This window comes from Ranitomeya imitator, chromosome 2, assembly GCF_032444005.1.
Source record: "Ranitomeya imitator isolate aRanImi1 chromosome 2, aRanImi1.pri, whole genome shotgun sequence".
Classification (NCBI taxonomy): domain Eukaryota; kingdom Metazoa; phylum Chordata; class Amphibia; order Anura; family Dendrobatidae; genus Ranitomeya; species Ranitomeya imitator.
In genome coordinates, this window is record NC_091283.1 from 342,780,367 (window position 1) to 342,806,446 (window position 26,080).

The 26,080-nt window shown below is 43.9% G+C and overlaps 1 protein-coding gene across 1 annotated transcript in view; it reads right to left on the minus strand.

Moving 5' to 3' along the window:
* Positions 1-26,080, minus strand: part of LOC138663699 (oocyte zinc finger protein XlCOF8.4-like) — a 70,361-nt gene that overhangs the window by 29,313 nt on the left and 14,968 nt on the right. Inside the window, exons 2-7 of the mRNA XM_069750002.1 lie at positions 16,146-16,295; positions 15,837-16,016; positions 15,604-15,753; positions 15,315-15,405; positions 5,939-6,033; positions 5,650-5,740 (exon numbers count right to left, since the gene is read on the minus strand). Coding sequence (XP_069606103.1) covers positions 5,650-5,740; positions 5,939-6,033; positions 15,315-15,405; positions 15,604-15,753; positions 15,837-16,016; positions 16,146-16,217 — 679 coding nt within the window. The 5' untranslated portion in view covers positions 16,218-16,295. The remainder of the gene's footprint in view (positions 1-5,649; positions 5,741-5,938; positions 6,034-15,314; positions 15,406-15,603; positions 15,754-15,836; positions 16,017-16,145; positions 16,296-26,080) is intronic.

Sequence of the window (26,080 nt, forward strand, 5' to 3'; positions counted from 1 at the left end):
TAAAAAATGTATTTATTTCCATTTTCCCATCAGGGCTAGGGTTAGGGCTAGGGTTGGGGCTGGGGCTAGGGTTAGGGCTAGGGTTGGGGCTAGGGTTAGGGTTGGGGCTAGGGTTAGGGTTGGAGCTAAAGTTAGGGTTAGGGTTGGGGCTAAAGTTAGGGTTAGGGTTGGGGCTAAAGTTAGGGTTTGGATTATATTTACGGTTGGGATTAGGGTTGGGATTAGAATTAGGGGTGTGTTAGGGTTAGGGGTGTGGTTAGGGTTACCGTTGGGATTAGGGTTAGGGGTGTGTTAGGGTTAGGGTTTCAGGTAGAATTGGGGAGTTTCCACTGTTCAGGCACATCAGGGGCTCTCCAAACGCGACATGGCGTCCGATCTCAATTCCAGCCAATTCTGCGTTGAAAAAGCAAAACACTGCTCCTTCCCTTCCGAGCTCTCCGGTGCCCCCAAACAGGGGTTTACCCCAACATATGGGGTATCAGCATACTCAGGACAAATTGGACAACAACTTTTGGGGTCCAAGTTCTCTTGTTATCCTTGGGAAAATAAAAATGTGGGGGGCTAAAAATCATTTTTGTGGGAAAAATAAGATTTTTTTATTTTCGCGGCTCTGCGTTGTAAACTGCAGTGAAACACTTGGGGGTTCAAAGTTCTCACAACACATCTAGATAGGTTCCTTGGGAGGTCTAGTTTCCAATATGGGGTCACTTGTGGGGGGTTTGTACTGTTTGGGTACATCAGGGGCTCTGCAAATGCAACGTGACGCCTGCAGACCAATCCATCTAAGTCTGTATTCCAAATGGCGCTCCTCCCCTTCCGAGCTCTGCCATGCGCCCAAACAGTGCTTCCCCCCCACATATGGGGTATCAGCGTACACAGGACAAATTGAACAACAACTTTTGGGGTCCAATTTATTCTGTTACCCTTGTGAAAATACAAAACTGGGGACTAAAAAATCATTTTTGTGAAAAAAAAAAAAAAGAATTTTTATTTTCACGGCTCTGCGTTATAAACTGTAGTGAAACACTTGGGGGCTCAAAGCTCTCAAAACACATCTAGATAAGTTCCTTAGGGGGTCTACTTTCCAAAATGGTGTCACTTTTGGGTGGTTTCAATGTTTAGGCACATCAGGGGCTCTCCAAACGCAACATGGCGTCCCATCTCAATTCCAGTCAATTTTGCATTGAAAAGTCAAATGGCGCTCCTTCCCTTCCGAGCTCTGCCATGCGCCCAAACAATGGTTTACACCCACATATGGGGTATCAGCGTACTCAGGACAAATTGCACAACAACTTTTGTGGTCTAAATTTCTTCTCTTACCCTTGGGAAAATAAAAAATTGGGGGCAAAAAGATCATTTTTGTGAAAAAATATGATTTTTTATTTTTACGGCTCTGCATTATAAACTTCTATGAAGCACTTGGTGGGTCAAAGTGCTCACCACACATCTAGATAAGTTCCTTAAGGGGTCTACTTTCCAAAATGGTGTCACTTGTGGGTGGTTTCAATGTTTAGGCACATCAGGGGCTCTCCAAACGCAACATGGCGTCCCATCTCAATTCCAGTCAATTTTGCATTGAAAAGTCAAATGGCGCTCCTTCCCTTCCGAGCTCTGCCATGCGCCCAAACAATGGTTTACACCCACATATGGGGTATCAGCGTACTCAGGACAAATTGCACAACAACTTTTGTAGTTTAATTTCTTCTCTTACCCTTGGGAAAATAAAAAATTGGGGGCAAAAAGATCATTTTTGTGAGAAAATATGATTTTTTATTTTTACGGCTCTGCATTATAAACTTCTATGAAGCACTTGGTGGGTCAAAGTGCTCACCACACATCTAGATAAGTTCCTTAAGGGGTCTACTTTCCAAAATGGTGTCACTTGTGGGGGGTTTCCATGTTTAGGCACATCAGGGGCTCTCCAAACGCAACATGGCATCCCATCTCAATTCCAGTCAATTTTGCATTGAAAAGTCAAATGGCGCTCCTTTCCTTCCGAGCTCTGCCATGCGCCCAAACAGGGGTTTATCCCCACATATGGGGTATCAACATACTCAGGACAAATTGTACAACAACTTTTGGGGTCCATTTTCTCCTGTTACCCTTGGTAAAATAAAACAAATTGGAGCTGAAATAAATTTTGTGTGAAAAAAAGTTAAATGTTCATTTTTATTTAAACATTACAAAAATTCCTGTAAAACACCTGAAGGGTTAATAAACTTCTTGAATGTGGTATTGAGCACCTTGAGGGGTGCAGTTTTTAGAATGGTGTCACACTTGGGTATTTTCTATCATATAGACCCCTCAAAATGACTTCAAATGAGATGTGGTCCCTAAAAAAAAAATGGTGTTGCAAAAATGAGAAATTGCTGGTCAACTTTTAACCCTTATAACTCCCTAACAAAAAAAAATTTTGGTTCCAAAATTGTGCTGATGTAAAGTAGACATGTGGGAAATGTTACTTATTAAGTATTTTGCATGACATATCTCTGTGATTTAAGGGTATAAAAATTCAAAGTTGGAAAATTGCGAAATTTTCAACATTTTCGCCAAATTTCCGTTTTTTCACAAATAAACGCAAGTTATATCGAATAAATTTTACCACTAACATGAAGTACAATACGTCACGAGAAAACAATGTCAGAATCGCCAAGATCCGTTGAAGCGTTCCAGAGTTATAACCTCATAAAGGGACAGTTGTTGTGAATTCTGTTGTCGAACTCCCTCCTGTGGTCGTGAATGGTACTTCGGCGAGTTCTGTCCATGGACTCCCTCTGGTGGCTGTGAGTGAAGCTGCTGCTTCTGAGGTTCCTTACACAGGTGACGTGGTTTATCCTTTGTTTGGCTGCTCTTTTTAACTCCACTCAGATCGTTACTCCTTGCCAGCTGTCAATGTTCCTGCATTGGTTCAGTTCGCTCTTGGATCTTTCTGGTGACCTGTCTTCTCCAGCAGAAGCTAAGTTCCTGATAGTTATTATTTGTTCATTGTTTCCTTGTCCAGCTGGTTATCATGATTTTGTCTTGCTAGCTGGAAGCTCTGGGATGCAGAGTGGCATCTCCGCACCGTTAGTCGGTGTGGAGGTCTTTTTGCACACTCTGCGTGGTCTTTTGTAGTTTTTTGTGCTGACCGCAAAGATACCTTTCCTATCCTCTGTCTGTTTAGTAAGTCTGGCCTCCCTTTGCTGAAACCTGCTTCATTTCTGCGTTTGTGACTTTCATCTTTACTCACGGTTGGTATATGTGGGGGGCTGCCTTTTCCTTTGGGGAATTTCTCTGAGGCAAGGTAGGCTTTATTTTCTATCTCTAGGGCTAGCTAGCTCTTAGGCTGTGAAGAGGCATCTAGGGAGAGTCAGGAACGCTCCACGGCTATTTCTAGTTGTTGTGATAGGATTAGGGCCTGCGGTCAGCAGAGCTCCCACATCCCAGAGCTTGTCCTGTGTGAGTTTAACTATCAGGTCGTGCCGGGTGCTCCTAACCACCAGGTCATAACAGACAGTGGTCAGAATTGTAAAAAATGGCCCGGTCATTAACGTGCAAACCTCCCTGGGGGTTAAGGGGTTAAATTCCGTTTGATCATTTAAGATGAGTGCTGGGTTTTTCGTATATTCATGGTGTGGGAACCTACGCAGGCACCCTTATATATAGTTGTGCGCACGGTACCTTGTATTAGGTTCATGATCCTTGTCTTTGCCACCTTGACCCTGTCAGGTTCGTCATAGATCTGTCCTAAAGTATAAAAAAAGGAGTCCACCGAAAGACATTCAGGAGCAAGATAGGGAAAATGCCCAGGTCTGAGGACCCCCCGCAAAAGTGACATTATAATTCCTACCCGCTGTGACTCATTCCCTGATGACTGGGGGTGCATGGTAAACAATAATTTACAACTCTTTAAAAATTCTGAACTGTTCTTTTTCTCCCGAAAATTTGACAGGGAGTGCTATAACTGGTTCAGGGGGGCTCAAAGATACATCAGATGATTCAGAAGTCATAATAGCAGTCTGAGGAGAGACATTCTGAGGGGCCGAAAGAGTACCAGAAATCTGTACCTGAGCCTATGAGGATGTCAGTTTGTGTTGTTCCGAGGCTAAATCTTGGACTAACTGAGTCAGATAATCCGAGGTCAAGTCCAGGAAATGGCACAGTACAACAAGGGATAGTCAGAGGCAAAATCCAATTCACGAGCCGAGGTCAGGAAAGCCAGAAAGACAAGGCAGTTTTCAGGGAGCAGGCACAAGAAAAGTCAGGTCACAAGCAAAGGGTCAAAGTCCGGGTAGGAAATCAAGTCAAGCTAGGTCAGGCACAGAGCACAGAGAGATCAGTCTTATACAGGCAGCAGCAAGTGTACGATTGACACTGGGTGAAGAAGCTAGCACACTTAAATAAAAGACTTATCAAGGGAACTGATCGTGACAATTACAGCTTAGGGAACCTCGGCCCCAGTTGGAAGAATACAGATTTGCTCCATTGACCATCGCTGAACAATGGATACGTTTGTGAAAGCCAGGAATGAGACCCACCGATCACCCGGCCCCATGGAGATGTTCGGAGAAGCCAGGTTATGACCCTCCAGTCAACTGGCCTTGTACTTGAATGGACTGTCATCTTCCTATGCTTGTCGTTACCTCCTCTCTGTGCATGCCACAGGTGGCGTAGTTGGCCCTGGAAGCCCTGAAGTAACAGTTGCTCTTATCCCAGCACGTCAGGGAAGGGTGAGACTCTTTAATGTGCCCCAACTTGGGTATTTTGCTGGGACTTTTCTACTTGTTATATGCCTGTTTTGTGGTTTAATAAAGTATTTACCCTGTTTTACCCTCACTCTGTGATGTCTGAGTAGCGTTACACCCACGGTAAAAGGAGAGCGGGCTTTTGGCGATGCTCCCTGGTCCATGCGGTTTCGGCTAGCCGATCAAGGAACCTGCTGATCCCCCTGTGTCTCCAAACAGGGCTCAAGCCATGCCAACACATCTCCTGCAGGTGTGAATAAATGTATATTATAGTCAACCACTATGCACTGCTTAGTGATATATCATGGCACAGGTGTAATGTTTTTTGTGTGGTTTATCGCTATCCTATTTGGCTAGTCATTTTTAAAAGAAATTAAAAAGTCAGGATAAAGGGAAACTCTGTTATTTACAGAAATCCACTGCACATTTAATGTTGTCGATCATAAAAGCAAAGTTTGGCAGAAATACTGGACTTGGTCTTGTAGGGATCAAATGAGCACATTCAGCAGCACAGAAGGGAGAGAAGGTAGATTCATCCAATAAGATATCAGTGTTCTAGGAAGCCAACAGCATCATTACTCTCTGCTTTATGTTAGAGGCCTACCAAATTTTTTTTTCTTCAAGTGATTTTATAATTTGGCAGCACTTTCTATGTACGCTGTCATTTGGCTTTGATGTTTACAGATCTGGGCAAGTAAGGGTCAGTGTCTTCTAATTTAGGTAGGTTCCAATTTGTAAGTTCTATAGAAGTGCTTTAAATGCCCAAAGACATTTGAACAGTTGGATGGAGAAGAATGTTGTAGACTAGAGGCAAAATGGTGCTCCCACGATTCTGATAAGGCCGGACTACACTAGCGATAAAGCAGCCACAGCTGGTGACTGAGAAGAGTCTGTCATTTCTCTGCATTTAGTGGTTACTACTCACCTGGGTAGTCATATGGAGGAATCTCCTCTTTACACTGCTCATCACCCCTCACAAATGTCTCTGTAGTATTAATGTGGGTCAGCTCTTCACCCTGAAACAAATATTGTAAAAGTCACAGACAGATGGAGAAGTCACATCTATGATCAGCTCTAATCCTGCCATCTCCACCGTTCTCATTACACAAGTATAAAACATATAATACTGGAGGATAAAACAAGACCGAGCATAAGATCTTCACAGCCATCTACCCATCATAGGGGAGATCTCATGACACCTTCTCTCCATCTACCTGATGATCCTGAGGAACATTGGGATCTTCTTGATTACAGTTCTGTGGAAGAAGAGGACGGGGACATCTCTCTGTTGTTGTCTTACTGGATAGAACTGGAAGAAACAAATACAGAAAGTGAATTAATTCTTTACAAACAGATAATTATAGGCCATCTACATTTAGTCCCTATCCTCCTCCCTATTGTTGGTTAGTGCTTTGTATAATAGAGGTTTTCTGTTATCTCTGTTTTGTCTTTGTGTCTGGTTTAGCTTTCATTTCTGTTCCATTCTTAGTGAGATGGGAGCGGAGACAGATTAGGGTTTTTACAGGAGCATAATAAAGTCAGAAACTTGGGCCTCCCTACCTTTAGGAGAACCCCTGGGACAGGAATAATTAGGGTCCAAGATCCAGGGACAGTTTGGGGCCTCTTTTCCTTAAGGTACCGTCACACTAGACGATATCGCTAGCGATCCGTGACGTTGCAGCGTCCTCGCTAGCGATATCGTCCAGTGTGACAGGCAGCAGCGATCAGGCCCCTGCTGTGATGTCGCTGGTCGGGGAAGAAAGTCCAGAACTTTATTTGGTCGCTGGACTCCCCGCAGACATCGCTGAATCGGCGTGTGTGACACCGATTCAGCGATAAGTCTTCACTGGTAACCAGGGTAAACATCGGGTAACTAAGCGCAGGGCCGCGCTTAGTAACCCGATGTTTACCCTGGTTACCATCCTAAAAGTAAAAAAAAACAAACACTACATACTTACCTACAGCTGTCTGTCCTCCAGCGCTGTGCTCTGCACTCCTCCTGTACTGGCTGTGAGCGTCGGTCAGCCGGAAAGCAGAGCGGTGACGTCACCGCTCTGCTTTCCGGCCGCTGTGTCTGAGGACAGACGGCTGTAGGTAAGTATGTAGTGTTTGTTTTTTTTTACTTTTAGGATGGTAACCAGGGTAAACATCGGGTTACTAAGCGCGGCCCTGCGCTTAGTTACCCGATGTTTACCCTGGTTACCGGCATCGTTGGTCGCTGGAGAGCGGTCTGTGTGACAGCTCTCCAGCGACCAAACAGCGACGCTGCAGCGATCCGGATCGTGGTCGGTATCGCTGCAGCGTCGCTAAGTGTGACGGTACCTTTTTTTTTTTATCAGATAGATTTTTATTATCCGCAAAGAATAAACAATCAGAATATTTCTCATGGCAATGTTTCATTAAACATTTACAGATAACTTTTTCCCCCCCGACCCAGAGCCCCCCCACCCTGCCCAACCCGAGACCTCAGCCAGAGCCACCCCACTTCCCATCATCATACAACCATTTGAATAAACATCCGTTATATTTCCATTGAATACTAGGTTCCCTATATTCTCATTTATCATCCTAATTCAAGTCCATCCACGGTTGCCACAGCTTGTGGAAGATGTCCAGCTTATTCCTTTTGGTGTAGATACTTTTCTCCAAAGTAAGTATATGCTCCGCTTGCTTAAGAAAGTCTCTTCTTGTTGGAGGTTCCTCTCTAATCCAAAATTTGGCGATCAATTTCCTAGCAATGAATAACAATCGTGCAATAGCTATTTTAAACATGTTGTCCGTAACAATTTCCTCCACATATCCCAATATGCAAGTCAGTGGAACCCTAGGGACAGAACATCCATACACCAGTTCAATACGATTTAAAACAACTATCCAGAAGGAGGACAGTCTAGGGCACTGCCACATCATATGCAATATCCCCGCCTGGGATTGTGAGCACCGAGGGCAGTCCGAGTTCTGCCTAAGCCCAGCCTTGAACAACCTGTCAGGGGTTCTATAGGCCCTATGGATTACGAATAACTGTGATAGCCTGCCTGGTTCACTCATTGATATCTTGGGCACATATTCTAGGACCGACTCCCATCTATCATTGTCAATTATTCCCAATTCAGCTTCCCATTTCCCTTTGGCTCGGATGGGATATTTTTCCAGGAAAGAAAAAAGTAGAAACCCATATATTTCTGAAATCGCCCCCTTCGTGCAGCTATTCTTAAGGATATAGTCGATCATGAGATCAATCTGTACCACTATGGCTCCCCTTTTATTCTGTGCCTGATAAGCATGAGAGATACGATTATACTGGAACAATTCAGACCGTGGCAACTGAAATTCTTCCTGCAACTCCTCAAATGTTTTAAGTCTGCCCTGACTTATCAGCTGCCCCAGCCATTTAATACCTGCTGCAGACCAAAAGTGAAAACCCTCCCTCTGCCTAAATTCCGGTAGATAAATGTTGTCCCAAATAGGCGAGAATCTGGTGAACCCACTCACTTCCCTAATGAGTTTGACTTTTTCCCATACTCTGTGAATTAATTTGATAGTGCACCCATGTGAACCCATTTTTTTGAATTGTCCTCCCTCCAAACTGTCACTCAAAACGTCTGCCTGTAGTAAGAACCTCAAGCTATTAGGTATTTGCACACTCCCTGCCTCCTCCCCCCATCCTTTGAGATGTTGACACTGTGCTGCTAAGAAGTATAGCCATGGATTAGGAAGTGCAAGACCCCCCTCTGTTTTGGCCCTCTGAAGTATCTCCTGTTTAAACCTAGGACTCTTTCCTCCCCATATTAATTCCCCAAACAAAGACCTAATCTTACGGAATCTGCATTGTGTAATCCAAATGGGAGAGTTATGTAGCACGTACAACAACTGTGGCATTACAATCATCTTTAAGAGGTTCACCCTACCAACCACCGATAAATGTAATTTGTTCCATGCCGCAATCTTGGTACGAATTTTCTGCATTAATGGACTTAAATTCAGTTCCTCAAAGGTAGTTAGAGGAAGAGCAATCTGAATACCCAAATATTTGAATTTTTGAACAATCTTTAATTTTGTGGTTATCGCCCTCTCTCCACTGCCCATACTGTCCCCCTCAATCAACAACATACAAGACTTATCCCAGTTTATTGTGAGACCCGAAAACCGACCAAACTCCTCAATCAAAGCAACCGCATTGCACAGGGACCTTTCAGAATCCTCCAGGAACAACAAAATATCGTCAGCATATAATGCAATTTTGTCTTCCCTCCTACCATAGATGTAACCTCTAACCTCCTGAGCACCTCTTATTTTAGCCGCTAACGGCTCCACGGCCAGAGCGAAGAGCAACGGGGACAGCGGACACCCCTGTCTGGTACCCCTAAACAGCGGGAAACTCTCTGACAAATTATTATTAACTCTAATTTTTGCCATTGGGAACGAGTACAGCAACTTAACCCAGGAGATGAATTTTGGACCAAACCCCAGGCGATCCAGTACCGACCACAAGTAACTCCACTCCACACAATCAAAGGCCTTGTGGGCATCTAAAGACACCACAACTCTTTTTCCGGCATTGTCTGCAGGAATTTGCATATTTAAAAATAGCCTTCTCAAGTTAATTGCCGTGGATTTATTGGGCATAAAGCCAGACTGGTCTGGGTGAATCAATTTATCGATCACTTGGGTCAGCCTGTTCGCCAGGGCCTTCGCCAAAATCTTTATGTCAGCCGTTAGAAGTGAAATTGGTCTATACGACTCCGGCTGTTGAGGATCTTTATCAGCTTTAGGAATAACCACCACGATGGCCTCTCTCATTGATGGGGGCAGCACTCCCCTCTCCAACGACTCAGAGAACACTCGCTCCAATTTGGGCATTAACTCTGCATTAAGAATTTTATAAACCTCTACTGGGATACCGTCCGTCCCCGGAGCCTTGCCCCCCGCCATATTCGCCAAAGCCGCCTTCAATTCTTCCTCCCCAAGCGGTCTATCCATCCACTCCCTTTCCTCTCTACCTAGTCTGGGTAAGTCAACCTCTTTCAGATATCTATTCATTTCCTCAGGACTTTTATCCACCCTAGAGGAATATAATTTACTATAAAATCTCCGAAAAACGTCTAAAATTTCCCCCCCCTGAGTAACCGTTTTACCTTCCTCTGTTCTTATGGAGTATACATGTGAAGAATCCCGCTGCGCAGAAACCACCACCGAGAGCAAATGTCCTACCTTCTCTCCCTCAGAATAAAATGTTTCCTTTTGAAAGGCTCTCAACCTATCTGCCCTACGCATATGGAGTTCATCGACCGCTACCTGAGCCGCCCTCATACGAAGTTGTGCTTCTCTTGAATTCTGAGAGGCCAGTGTCTCTTCCGCCACCCTCAGTTCCTCCATCACTGCATTGTCTTGAATTTTAGACTTAGTTTTATGTCTCGAGATGTCCCGGAATAAAATTCCTCTCAGGTATGCCTTCATGGTGTCCCACACTACAAGATTCCCCGCACTCCCTTCATTTATCCTGAAAAACTCCCCGAGTTCAGTTCCCACCTGTTCCATATCCAAATACTGTAGCCAGGAGGGGTGAAATTTCCATCCCAACCCCGTCAGACCACTCTTCCCAGTCATTTGTACAGAGACCAGTACTGGGCTATGGTCCGATATTACTCTAGGCCTATACTCCGTGACGGTACCTTTACTGAAGACAGTCACAGCATGACATTTTTACCAGCCAAAACATTTGCATCTTGGTATGGATCGCATTTTAGTCCTTGCCAAACAATTGCAGGGCCTATCGCTTGAAGTGTCAGACTTGCAATCTAGGGTCTCTCAGCAGCAGACTGTTGGTCTGGCGGGCAGTCAGGCTGAACCGGAACTTAAGGTAGCTCTCCCGGATAGGTTTTGTGGGGGACGGGATAAATTTATGGTGTTCTGTGAAGCCTACAAGCTGTATTTTACGATTCATCCTAGTTAATCTGGGAGTGAGGAGCAATGGGTTGATATTGTTATTTCTCTCCTTCAAGGAGATGCTCAATCCTGGGCTTTTTCACTTCCAGTGGACTCACTACCTCTCCGGTCGGTTGATGTTTTTTTTGAGGCTCTAGGCCTCATGTATGATGACTTGAACTGTGTCTCCCTTACTGAATCTAAGCTACATAAGCTAAAGCAGGGAGGCGGCTGGCAGAGGAATTCTGCTCAGAGTTTCGTAGATGAGCCACTGACACTCAGTGGAATCATCCTGATCTTAGGAGTCAGTTTTGTCAGGGCCTGTCTGAAAGACGCACTAGCGCTTTGCAAGACTCCTGAGTTGTTGGAGGTCGCCATGACTATGGCCATATGCCTTGATAGGTGTCTCAGGGGTAGAGCTGTTATGACTCTGACCCCATGGTACTCCCTAAAAACGAGGTTCTCACTGTGTGCTCTGAAGAACCAATGAAGTTAGGAAGGGCCTCCCCTCGGTATCAATATCTTATGGTTCGCCACAAAATAAAATTGTATTTTTTTCTGTGGTCAGGAGTGGTAAAAAAAAAAAAAGCTATCGGAAAACTTCTTATCCCAGGTTGTGCAGAGGATAACAACCTAGGTGTATATATCTCTACCGCATGTGTATCTCAGTTTTTCTTACCCGCACAACTGGTTCTTGGTATGAAAACTGAGAAAATATCCTTCCTCATGGATAGTGGGGCGGGAGCCAGTACGGTGGATGTTCGGATCACAAGGAGCCTTGGTCTTTCCTGTAGTACTCTGGCGATACTTACAATTCACTCTGCGCCTTTCGGTCAGGGAAATTTTACGTAAGTAGTGCATAGTGTTAACCTGCGCATAGGGGCTCTTCACTGGGAGCTCCTTTTTTGCTAAATCTTGGAAAGTCTCCCTACTCCTATTGTGTTGGGTACTTCCTGGTTGACTAAACATAGTCATAGACAGGCAGGCCAGAGAGATTATCAAGTACAGTGATTTTTTCAAAAATAATTGCTTAGGTGCTGCCATCTATTGTGTCTCCACTAAAATCACTCCATTTTGCCTGTGTGATTTTGAAAAAGTGTTATCTGAAAAAGGGTGTCAAGAACTGTCCCCTGATCGTGTGCATGACTGTCCTGGGATTAAAAACGTCAAAGTGGATGCTTTGTCTTGGCGTTTACCTGGGAGTGGAAGTACGGACGATGCGGTCCATATTTTGGAAGAAGGTGAGGTCGTCTCTGCAGTGTGTTATGAACTTGAGGGTGAGGTATTGAAGGCTCAGGGGGATGCCCCTGCAGGTCCTTCAGTAAAATTGTTTGTAACTGTTAATCTGCGTCTTAAAATTTTGAGGGCACATCATGATTCAGCACTGGCTGGTCACCCAGGTGATAAGGCGACCTTGGACCTCCTTTCTCGTCATTTCTCGTAGCCAAGCTTGAGTTAGGATGTAGTTGACATTGTGTCTTCGTGTTGTGTCTGTGCATGTTCCAAGACCCTGCATACTTGTCCGTCTGCGGATCTTTTGCCATTGACCATTCCTGACTGACTGTGGACTCATTTATCCATGGATTTCTCCTCTGTTCAAAGCGTTATTTTAGTTGTAGTGGATAGGTTTAGTAAAATGGTGCACTTTATTGCTTTACCTGCTCTCCCTAATGCCAAGACATTGGCTCAGGTGTTTATCACTGAGATTGTGAAACTCCCAGGGGTTCCTTCCGCTGTTGTGTCAAATTAGGGGATCCAATTTGTATCTAAATTTTGGAGGGTGTTTTGTGGTCGTTCATGGATGCATCTATTCTTTTCTTCTGCGTACCATCCTCAAACTAATGGCCAGACTGAACGCATAAACCAAAGTTTGGAAACTTTCCTCAAATGTTTTGTGTCAGATAACCAGGAGGATTGGCCTTCTTTTCTACCACTGGCTGAGTTTGCATTAAACAATCATTGTAGTGAGTCTATTGGTAAGTTGCCATTTTTTGGCGCACATGATTACCATCCACAATTCTGCACCTTCAGTAAAGATGAGTCTTTGTGGCTTCCGGGAGAGAAACAATTGACTTCTTGGCTCTCATCTGTGTGAAAAGGGGTTCAGTATAATTTAAGGATCATGGGGGACAAATAAAAATGTATGGCTGATAAGAAACGATTGTCAGGTCCGGATCTGGGGGTGAATGATTTATGGCTATCCACCAAAAATCTTAAACGGATAGTTCCTTCTTCGAAATTAGGTCCTAGTTTATTGGTTCTTATAAGGTGGTCACCGTAAACAAGCTTTTTATCTCAAGCTTCCATTGACTCTCAAGATCCATATTGTTTTTCACTGGTCTTTGCTCATAAAACTTGTTGCGCCTGTGGAACTGTCACCTTTACTGCCGCCATCGGTTATTGTTGGTGGCGATTTAAAATTTCAGGTAGCGAAAATCACTTATTCCCATCTGGTTCACTGCTCTGTACAGTACCTGGTACATTGGAAAGGATATGGTCCGGAGGAGAGGATGTGGGTGCTGGCATCTGAGGTTAATGCCAGTAGGTTGATACGGTCCTTTCATTTGACCAATCTGGGTAAACCCGGCCACGAGGGTCTTGTGGCCCCTCGTAGAAGGGGAAGTACTGTCACGACTGTGTCATGCCAACCTGGGAGCTCTGGAGGAAGAAGATCTCTGTGTATTGTGAATCGCAGATCTTGCATTTAGCCTGTGTATTTGGATCTCATATGAAATTAATTTGGTTTCCTTTGGTGCTGAAAAGATTTCTATGCTGGACAGAAACATGCAAATCCATTTCAACTTCTTCTGATCTGGTCGTTAACTCTTCCTATAAAACCTGGCCAGACCCTCTGTGTTCTGCTGGTGAAAGCTCTGCTTCATTGCTCATAGGAGAAGATGTGCTGAATAGGAGTTTGTTACTGCTATTTAAGATTCGTCTTCATGTGCAGTGTGCTAAAGCTATGTGGTTGTAGTTTGGAGTTGTGGCATTCTGCAGTTTGCTGTTGTACATGTGTGATTATCTCCTGTTCCCTTTCTCATTTAGTTTATTCCTTTCTATCTTTATCCTCCACCCTATTGTTGGTTAGTGTTTTTTTTATGATAGAGGTTTTCTATCATCCGTGTTTTGTCTTTGTGTCTGGTTTACCTTTCATTTCTGCCCCATGCACCACGGTGTGGTAACTTTAAAAGTACCCCCAGGCAGGGATAGTTAGGGTCCCAGCTCCAGAGACAGTTTGAGGCCCCTCTTCCTTACTGAAGACAGTCACAGCATGTCACACACTCATTCATGGTGGAACATTGGCGCTACTATGAGGCGTGAATAAATGTATATTACAACCGTCAACCACGTACAGCTTAGAGATATATCATGGCACAGGTGTAATGTTTTTTGTGTAGTTTATCACAATCCCGTTTGAAGTTAGAAGGTTTTAAAAGAAATTGAAAAGTCAGGATAAAGGGAAACTGCTGTTATTGAACAGAAATTTACACTTGGCCTCACTGCACGTTTAATGTTGTCAATCATAAAAGTGAAGTCTTGTAGGGACCATATGAGCACATTCAGAAGCACAGAAGGGAGAAGGAAGATTCATCCAATAAGATATCAGGGTTGTAGGAAGTTAACAGCATCATTACCCTCAACTTTATGTTAGAGGCCTATCAAAAAAAATGTCTTCAAGTGATTTTATAATTTGTCAACACATTTTACGCACACTGTCATTTGGCTTTGAAGTTTACAGATCGGGGCAGGTAAGGGTCAGCGTCTTCTAATTTAGGAAGGTAGATCTTCCAGGTTGTAAGTTCTATAGAAGGACATTAAATCCCCAAAGTTAAGGTACCTTCACACTGAACGATATCGCTAGCGATCCGTGACGATGCAGCGTCCTGGCTAGCGATATCGTTCAGTTTGACACGCAGCAGAGATCAGGATCCTGCTGTGCCATCGTTAGTCGTAGCTAGAAGTCCAGAACTTTATTTCGTCGCTGGACTCCCTGCAGACAGACATCGCTGAATCGGCGTGTGTGACGCCGATTCAGCGATGTCTTCACTGGTAACCAGGGTAAACATCGGGTTACTAAGCGCAGGGCCGTGCTTAGTAACCCGATGTTTACCCTGGTTACCAGCGTAAAAGTAAAAAAAAACAAACACTACATACTTACCTTCCGCTGTCTGTCCCCGGCGCTGCACTGAAGTCACCGCTGTGCTTTCCGGCCGCTGTGCTTACACAGTGCAGAGAAGCATAGCGCCGGAGGACAGACAGCGGAAGGTAAGTATGTAGTGTTTGTTTTTTTTTACTTTTACGCTGGTAACCAGGGTAAACATCGGGTTACTAAGCGCGGCCCTGCGCTTAGTAACCCGATGTTTAACCTGGTTAACAGGGACTTCGGCATAGTTGGTCGCTGGAGAGCTGTCTGTGTGACAGCTCTCCAGCGACCAAACAGCGACGCTGCAGCGATCGGGATCGTTGTCTGGATCGCTGCAGCGTCGCTAAATGTGAAGGTACCTTTAGTTGAACAGTTTTGGATGGAGGAGAATGTTGTGGTGTACAGGCAAAATGGTGATCACACTATTGTGATACGGCCGGACTACACCACCGAAAAAAGCAGCCACAACTGGTGACTGAGAAAAACTTGTAACTTCCCTACATTTAGTGGTTACTACTCACCTGGGTATTCATATGTAGGAATCTCCTCTTTACACCGTTCATCACCCCTCACATATGTCTCTGTAGTATTAAAATGGATCAGATCTTCAGCCTGAAACAAATATTGTGAAATTTACCGACAAATGAACAAGTCACATCTACAATCAGCTCTAATCCTGCCATCTCCACCATTCTCATTACACATGTATAAAACAAATAATACTGGTGGATAAAACAGGACTGAGCACAAGACCTTCACAGCCGTCTACACATCATAGAAGAGATCACATCACACTTTCTCTCCATCTACCTGATGATCCTGAGGAACATTAGGATATTCTTGTTTACAGTCCTGTGGAAGATCCTTCATGACATCCTTGTACACATCTTTGTGTCCTTCTAAATACTCCCACTCCTCCATGGAGAAATAAACAGCGACATCCTGACACCTTATCGGAACCTGACACATACAATGATACCATCATCACTTCGATCCCTTCATAGCGTTACTGTATAATGTCCCAGCATTCCCAGCAGTGTCACCTCTCCAGTCAGCAACTCAATCATCTTGTAGGTGAGTTCTAGAATCTTCTGGTCATTGATGTACTCATGTATCATGAAGTGAGGTGAAAGCCCCGTGATTGGGCTAAGGGGTCTACCCCATCCCTCCGGCAAAGAATCCTGACAGCGATCACTAGAGGTCTTCTTCACTACTGTGTAATCCTGGTTATGGAGAGACACATTAATAAATCTCACTACAGACATTTCCAGAGTCCTCACCTCTCCAGTTCTGTCCATCTGTTAATCCCATCAATAAGAATGATGTACTGTGACGACATTAGAATCTCTCACCTCTCCAGTAAGCCGGAAGAGGATCTCTAGGGTGAGGTGTAATATCCTATCCACCATCTTGTCCTGGTCCATATCAATCCTTGATGGGTAATTCAGGAAAATTATCTTCTATAGAAGATCTTCTCTGAGAGAATCCAATACTGTAGAGACCTGAATGGGAAGAGGAGTTGATGCAACATCATAAAAATCCTGTGTAAGGCCGGTTTCACACGTCTTGATATGTCTGGTACCAGAAAAACTGGTACCGGAGATATCCGTGTCTGTGTGTGTAATAATTGTGGCACACATGTGGCAACTGTGTGCCACATTAATACCACACGCATCGGCACCAGTGAAGCAGAGGTATAGTTAGCGCTGTTCCTCATGCTGAAGACAGCGCGCATCATTCTCCCGGCGATCAGTGCAAGCAGGGGAACATGATGAGAGTTATATTCAACTAATATTAGTGACAGCAGTCGGCGGCTGATGGGACTATTACTCCCATTGGCCTACACCTGTTGCTGCTAATACCAGTGAGAGCAGGTGGTGACTGATGGGAGTATTCATCACTCACGCCTGCTCTATAATTAAATAAAAAATCTGGCGTGGGTTCCCCTGTATTATCTATAACCAGTCAGGCAAAACTGACAGCTGGGGGCTACAAGTCTCAGCTGTCAGCGTTAGCCAGGCTGGTTATTAAGAATAGAGGGGTTCCAGCGCTGTATTTTAAATTATTTAAACAAATGAAATGATTGTTTTTTGTTTTTGTTTTATTACAGGAGACGTTGGCTTCAAGTGAATGGGCGCTAGGTGAGTATAACTTTGTTATGTTTAAATAAACATGGAAAAGTGTGTTTTGTTTAAGTTCAAATAAAGGACTTTATACTTGCTGTGTCTTTATTTACCATACAACTATAGGATTAGTAATGGAGGAGTCTAGACACCTCTCCGTTACTAACCTATGGGCTTGATGTTACCGGACAATACAAAGGTGACATCAACCCCAAAAATATGAACCTCACTTGCTACCGTTACAGATAGTGTGGGAAGAGCTGGGCAAAGCGCTAGAATTGGCGCATCTAATAGATGTGTCTTTTCTGGGGCGGCGATAGACTGCTATTTTTAGGCTGAGAGTACCAGCCCCCAGCTTTAGATTGGCTGGTTGTCAAAAATGAGGGGGACCCCACACCATTTTTTAAAATGTATTTATTATTTACTTAAATCATATTAAAAAATTAGCGTAGGGACTCCTTTTTTCTTGATAACCAGCCTTGCTAACTCTGACAACAGCCTCCAGCTGTCAGTTTTGCCTGGCTTCTTATAGAAAATACAGGGGAATTCATGTCAGATTTTTTATTTATTTATAGCACAGGCGGCGGATGATGAATACTCCCATCAGCCAACGCCTGCTCTCACTGGTATTAACTGCAGCAGGTGTAGGCTGATGGAAGTAATAGTCCCATCAGCTGCCGACTGCTGTCGCTAATACCAGTTGAATATAATGCATCATTCTCCCCAGCTTGTGCTGATCACCGGCAGAGCAGGGGAAAATAATGCTAGCAGTCTTCAGCATCCGACACTGGGTAACGGCGCTAACTGTACTGCTGCTTCTCAGGCACCGATGCATGTCAAAATGATGTCATCAGTGTGCACGGGAGCAGAACGTTTTGGGACCCGTGCTGCTGGTAAAAAATGGGCACGTCAGCATAGAAATACACTGACATGTGCACAGACCAATTCACTTCAATGGATCTGTGTGTCTCTGGTACGTGTGAAAACTTTCACCACAAGTACCGGAGACAGAAATGTTTGAAAAAGGCCTAATAATACAATTACTGGAGGTAATAAGGGAAATATGAGATTTATTATTTTACATTATTTAGTTGTCTTCTTTACATCTAGTAATAAAACCTATACATTTTAGGTCACAGACAACAAGCAGTTTCTTCCTTGCAGTCGGCAGCTGAATACATTTCTCATAGATTCATATTCCATAACGCTAATTTTTGTCTCATTTACCGACACTGGAATTGGAATTAGCAATACTGCAGGAGATATTCATTACACGTAACATGAGAAATACAGTGCCTTGCGAAAGTATTCGGCTCCCTGGAACTTTTCAACCTTTTCCCATATATCATGCTTCAAACATAAATATACCAAATGTAAATTTTTGGTGAAGAATCAACAACAAGTGGAACACAATTGTGAAGTTGAACGAAATTTATTGGTTATTTTAAATTTTTGTGAAAATTCAAAAACTGAAAAGTGGGCCGTGCAATATTATTTGGCCCCTTTACTTTCAGTGCAGCAAACTCACTCCAGAAGTTCATTGTGGATCTCAGAATGATCCAATGTTGTCTCCAAATGCCTAATGATGATAAATATAATCCACCTGTGTGTAATCAAGTCTCCGTATATATGCACCTGCTCTGTGATAGTCTCAGGGTTCTGTTTGAAGCACAGAGAGCATCATGAAGACCAAGGAACACAACAGGCAGATCCGTGGTACTGTTGTGGAGAAGTTTAAAGCCGGATTTGAATACAAAATTATTTCCAAAACCTTAAACATCCCAAGGAGCACTGTGCAAGCTATCATATTGAAATGGAAGGAGTATCATACCACTGCAAATCTACCAAGACCAGGCCGTCCCACTAAACTGTCATCTCAAACAAGGAGAAGACTGATCAGAGATGCAGCCAAGAGGCCCATGATCACTCTGGATGAACTGCAGAGATCTACAGCTGAGGTGGGACAGTCTGTCCATAGGACAACAATCAGTCGAACACTGCACAAATCTGGCCTTTATGGAAGAATGGCAAGAAGAAAGCCATTTCTCAAAGATATCCATAAAGTGTCGGTTAATGTTTTCAACAAGCCACCAAACCACCACGAAATGTGGAAGAAGGTGCTCTGGTCAGATGAAACCAAAAAGGAACTTTTTGGCAACAATGCCAAACGATATGTTTAGCGTAAAGGCAACATAGCTCATCACCCTGAACACAACATCCCCACTGTCAAACATGGTGGTGACAGCATAATGGTTTGGGCTTGCTTTTCTTCAGCAGGGACAGAGAAGATGGTTAAAATTGATGGGGAGATGGATGGAGCGAAATACAGGACCATTCTTGAAGAAAACCTGTTGGAGTCTGCAAAAGACCTGAGACTGGGACGGAGATTTGTCTTCCAACAAGATCCCAAGCATAAAGCAAAATCTACAATGGGATGGTTCACAAATAAACGTATCCAGGTGTTAGAAAGGCCAAGTCAAAGTCCAGACCTCAATCCAATCGAGAATCTGTGGAAAGAGCTGAAAACTGCTGTTCACAAACGATCTCCATCAAACCTCACTGAGCTTGAGCTGTTTGCCAAGGAAGAATGGGCAAGAATTTCAGTCTCTCGATGTACAAAACTGATAGAGACATACCTCAAACGACTTGCAGCTGTAATCGCAGCAAAAGGTGGCGCAGCAAATTAAATTAAAGGGGCCGAATAATATTGCACTCCCCACTTTTCAGTTTTGCAATTTCCACAAAAATTTAAAATAACCAATAAATTTCCTTCAACTTCACAATCCTCTGTATATGATGGGCGTTTCTGTTTGCACAAATACCGCGGACAGAAACTATTTGATCCCAAACTCTCCATGTACAGTGTTTTATGGGGTTTATTTCTGGCCTTAGGCTTTCCTATATTGCAAGAAAAAACACCAGAAAAAAGCAGATATTAACCCCTTTACCCCCAAGGGTGGTTTGCACGTTAATGACCGGGCCAATTTTTACAATTCTAACCACTGTCCCATTATGAGGTTATAACTCTGGAAGGCTTCAACGGATCCCGGTGATTCTGACCTTGTTTTCTCATGACATATTGTACTTCATGATAGTGGTAACATTTCTTTGATAATACTTGTGTTTATTTGTGAAAAAAATGGAAATTTGGCGAAAACTTAGAAAATTTCGCAATTTTTAAACTTTGAATTTTCATGCCCTTAAATCACAGAGATATGTTACACAAAATACTTAATAAGTAACATTTCCCACATGTCTACTTTACATCAGCACAATTTTGGATCCAAAGTTTTTTTTGTTAGGGAATTATAAGGGTTAAAAGTTGACGAGCGATTTCTCATTTTTACAACACCATTTTTTTTAGGGACCACATCACATTTGAAGTCACTTTGAGGGGTCTATATGATAGAAAATAGCAAAAAGTGACACCATTCTAAAAACTGCACCCCTCAAGGTGCTCAAAACCACATTTAATTTAAGAAGTTTATTAACCCTTCAGGTGCTTCACAGGAATTTTTGGAATGTTTAAAAAAATGAACATTTAACCTTTTTTCACAAAAAAATTACTTCAGATCCAATTTGTTTTATTTTACCAAGGGTAATAGGAGAAATTGGACCCCAGAAATTTTGGACAATTTGTCCTGAGTACGCCGATACCCCATATGTGGGAGTAAACCACTGTTTTGGGCCCATGGCAGAGCTCGGAAGGGAAGGAGCGACATTTTCAATGCAAAATTGGCTGGAATTGAGATAGGACGCTATGTCGCGTTTGGAGAGCCCCTGATGTGCTTAAACAGTGGAAACTCCCCACAAGTGACACCATTTTGAAAAGAAGACCCCCTAAGGAATTTATCTAGATGGGTGGTGAGCACTTTGAACCCCCAAGTGCTTCACAGAAGTTTATAATGTAGAGCCATATCATATTTTTTTCAGAAAAATGATATTTTCGCCCCCAAGTTTATATTTTCCCAAGGGTAACATGAGAAAGTGGACACCAAAAGTTGTTATGCAATTTGTCCTGAGTATGCTGATACCCCATATGTGGGGGTAAACCACTGTTTGGGCGCATGGCAGAGCTTGGAAGAGAAAGAGCACCGTTTGACTTTTTCAACGCCGAATTGGCTGGAATTGAGATCAGATGCCAAGTCGCATTTGGAGAGCCCCTGATGTGCCTAAACAGTGGAAACCCCCCACAAGTGACCCCATATTGGAAACGAGACCACCTAAGGAACTTATCTAGTTGTGTGGTGTGCACTTTCAACCCCCAATTGTTTTACTAAAGTTTATAATATAGAGCCGTGAAAATTAAAACATTTTTTTTTCCCACAAAAATAATCTTTTCACTCACAATTATTTATTTTCCCAAGGGTATCCGGAGAAATTGGACCCCAAAAGTTGTTGTGCAATTTGTCCTGAGTACGCTAATACCCCATATGTGGGGGGAACCACTGTTTGGGTGCATGGCAGAGCACGGAAGGGAAGGAGCGCCGTTTTGGAATGCAGACTTTGGCGTCACGTTGCATTTGCAGAGCCCCTGCAGAGCCTACTGTACCTAAACAGTAGAAATCCCTCACAAGTGACCCCATATTGGAAACTAGACCCCAAGTGTTTCACTAAAGTTTATAACGCAGAGCCGTGAAAAATAAAAAAATCTTTTATTTTCCACAAAAAATATTTTTTAGCCCCCAGTTTTGTATTTTCCCAAGGGTAAGAGGAGAAATTGGACCCCAAAAGTTGTTGTCCAATTTGTCCTGAGTACATAGGTACCCCATATGTGGGAGAAATCTACTGTTTGGGCACACGTCGGAGCTCATGAGGGAAGAAGTGGCGTTTTGGAATGCTGACTTTGATGGAATGGTCTGTGTCACGTTGCGTTTGCAGAGCCCCTGGGGTACCTAAACAGTAGAAACCCCTCACAAGTGACCCCATATTGGAAACTAGACCCCCAAGGAACTTATCTAGATGTGCTGTGAGAACTTTGAACCCCCAAGTGCTTCACTAAAGTTTATAACGTAGAGCCATGAAAATAAAAAATCTTTTTTTCCTACAAAAGTGATTTTTTTTTAGCCCCCAAATTTTTATTTTCTCAAGGGTAACAGGAGAAATTGGACTGCAAAAGTTGTTGTCCAATTTGTCCTGAGTACGCTGATACCCAATATGTGGGGGTAAACCACTGTTTGGGCACACGTCGGGGCTCAGAAGGGAAGTAGTGACTTTTGAAATGCAGACTTTGATGGAATGGTCTGCGGGCGTCACGTTGCCAGAAATCCGCATGCGTTTTTTTCGCGTTTTTTCCCAAATGCATAGAATAGCAGGAAAAATGCAGAAAATCCTCAAAATTAATGAACATGCTGCTTTTTTTACCGCAATGCATTTTTTTTGCGGAAAAAAAGGCATCATGTGCACAAAAATTGCAGAATGCATTCTAAATGATAGGATGCATATGTCTGCAGTTTGTAATGCGTTTTTATCACGTTTTTATCGTGAAAAAACGCAAAAGAAATGCGAAAAAACCTGAACATGTGCACATCTCCTAAAAGACGCTTTTTACTGCAAAAAATAGTTTTTGCATCACGACATTTTGAGAGCTGTTAATTTTCCATATTTTGGTCCACAGAGTCATTTGAGGTCTTGTTTTTTGCAGGACGAGATGTCGTTTTTATTGGTACCATTTTCAGGCACATGAAATTTTTTGATCGCTTTTGATTCCGATTTTTGTTAGGAGGAATTAACAAAAAACAGTAATTCATGAATTTCTTTTGGGGGGAGGGGGGGCGTTTATACTGTTCCGTTTGATAAAATTAATAAAGCAGCTTCATTCTTCGGGTTAGTACGATTACAGTGAAATCTGATTTACCGTATATACTCGAGTATAAGCCGACCCGAGTATAAGCCGACCCCCCTAATTTTGCCACAAAAAACTGGGAAAACTTATTGACTCGAGTATAAGCCTAGGGTGGAAATGCAGCATTTACCGGTGAATTTCAAAAATAAAAATAGATCATTATTTCCCCATAGCTGTGCCATACAGTGCTCTGCACCGTTCATATTTCCCGATAGCTGTGCCATATACGGTGCTCTGCACAGTTCACTGTGCCCCATAGATGTGCCATATACGGTGCTCTGCACCGTTCACTGTGCCCCATAGATGTGCCATATACGGTGCTCTGCACCGTTCACTGTGCCCCATAGATGTGCCATATACGGTGCTCTGCACCGTTCACTGTGCCCCATAGATGTGCCATATACGGTGCTCTGCACCGTTCACTGTGCCCCATAGATGTGCCATATACGGTGCCCTGCACCGTTCACTGTGCCCCATAGATGTGCCATATACGGTGCTCTGCACCGTTCACTGTGCCCCATAGATGTGCCATATACGGTGCTCTGCACCGTTCACTGTGCCCCATAGATGTGCCATATACGGTGCTCTGCACCGTTCACTGTGCCCCATAGATGCTCCACATAAATCTCTGCCGTCGCTGCCGCCGCTGCTGCTGCTGCTGCAATTAAAAAAAAAAAACACATACTCACCTCCCTTGATTGCAGCTCCCGGCGTCTCGTTCCGGCGCCTCCATCTTCCCGGCGTCTCTGCTCTGACTGATCAGGCAGAGGGCGCCGCGCACACTATATGCGTCATCGCGCCCTCTGCCTGAACAGTCAGAGCGCAGACGCCGGGAAGATGGAGGCGCCGGCCGGGAAGATGGAGCGACGCTCGGCGGCTGGAACGAGGACAGGTGAATATGCTATACTTACCTAGTCCTGGCGATCCTCGCGCTGTCCCTCTGCCTGGTCTTCGGTGCCGCAGCTTCTTTCTCTATCAGCGGTCACCGGCACCGCTGATTAGAGGAATGAATAGGCGGCTCCACCCCTATGGGAGGTGGAGCCGCTTATTCATTTCTGTAATGAGCGGTCCCACGTGACCGCTGAAGAGGGGAAGAAGCTGCAGCACAGAAGACCGTGGGACGGCAGGGACAGCGCGAGGATCGCTGGGACTAGGTAAGTATGCCTCAGCGCCCTCTCCCCCTCACCCGCCGACCCTGCCACCCACCTTGACTCGAGTATAAGCCGAGAGGGGCACTTTCAGCCCAAAATTTTGGGCTGAAAATCTCGGCTTATACTCGAGTATATACGGTATATCTTTTTTATGTTTTGGCCCTTTTTTTCCAAAAAAACTATTCTATATAAAAAAATAATTATTTTTGCTTCGTTTTATTCTGAGGGCTAGAACTTTTTTTTTCTGCTGATGACGCTGTATGGCGGCTCGTTTTTTGCAGGACAAGATGACATTTTCAGCGGTACCATGTTTATTTATTTCCGTCTTTTTTATTGCGTTTTATTCCACTTTTTGTTCGGCGGTATGATGGTAAAGCATTGTTTTTTGCCTCATTTTTAATTTTTTTTTTTACAGTGTTCACTGAAGGGGTTAACTAATGGGACAGTTTTATAGGTCGGGTCGTTACAGACGCGGTGATACTAAATATGTGTACTTTTATTGTTTTTTTGTTTTTACATAAAGAAATGTATTTATTGGAACAATATTTTTTTTTTATTTAGGAATTTAAAAAAAATATATTTTTACACAATGTATTTTTTTTTACATTGTCCCAGGGTAGGACATCACTATATATTGTCAGATCGCTGATCTGACACTTTGCATAGCACTGTGTCAGATCAGCCATCTGACAGGCAGTGCAGGAGGCTTGCCGGCGCCTGCTCTCAGCAGGCACTCGCAAGCCACCTCCCTGCAGGATCGGGAAGGACCCTGTCATGATTCCAATGGCAGGGAATCACAAAAGGACAAGCACCAACGAGCTCTAGGGTGATGGAACCTGAGCTGACCGCGACCCTAAACCTGAACACACAAATAACAATAACCGGGGAACGTGCCTACGTTGATCCTAACTTCCCCTATTAGAAGAAACACAGACCTCTCTTGCCTCCAGAGAAATACCCCACAGAAATAGCAGCCCCCCACATATAATGACGGTGAAATGAGAGGAAGGCACATACACAGTATGAAATCAGATTCAGCAAAATGAGGCCCGCTAAAACTAGATAGCAGAGGATACAAAAGTAAACTGCGCGGTCAGCAAAAAACCCTTCAAAAAACCATCATGTAATTACTTGAACTCATGTTCCAACTCATGGAACATGAGGAGCAATTACAGCCCGCTAGAGCAACCAGCAGCAAAGAAACAATTATATGCAAGCTGGACAAGACAAAAATAAATCAAAACGTGGAACAAGAAAATCAAAAACTTAGCTTGTCCTGAAGATTACTGAAGCCAGAAGCTGAGGTAACAAAACACTCTGATAACCTTGATAGCCGGCGGGGAAATGACAAGAAAGCCCAGTTAAATAGGAAACTCCCAAATCCTAATAGAACAGGTGGACACCAGAGACAGCAGAACACAAATCACCCAGTACCATCAGTAACCACCAGAGGGAGCCCAAAAACAGAACTCACAACAGTACCCCCCCTTGAGGAGGGGTCACCGAACCCTCACGAGAACCACCAGGGCGACCAGGATGAGCCCTATGAAAAGCGCGGACCAAATCATCAGCATGAACATCAGAGGCAACCACCCAAGAATTATCCTCCTGACCATAACCCTTCCACTTGACCAAATATTGGAGTTTCCGTCTGGAAACACGAGAATCCAAGATCTTCTCCACAACATACTCCAATTCTCCCTCCACCAGCACCGGAGCAGGAGGCTCAAGCGAAGGAACAACAGGTACCTCATACTTCCGCAACAACGACCGATGGAACACATTATGAATAGCAAACGATGCCGGGAGATCCAAACGAAACGACACAGGGTTAAGAATTTCCAAGATCCTATAAGGACCGATGAACCGAGGCTTGAACTTAGGAGAAGAGACCTTCATAGGAACAAAACGAGAAGACAACCACACCAAGTCCCCAACACGAAGTCGAGGACCCACGCGGCGACGGCGATTAGCAAACTGCTGAGCCTTCTCCTGGGACAACTTCAAATTGTCCACCACATGACTCCAAATCTGATGCAACCTATCCACCACCATGTCCACTTCAGGACAATCAGAAGGCTCCACCTGACCAGAGGAAAAACGAGGATGAAACCCCGAATTACAAAAGAAAGGAGAAACCAAGGTAGCAGAACTAGCCCGATTATTAA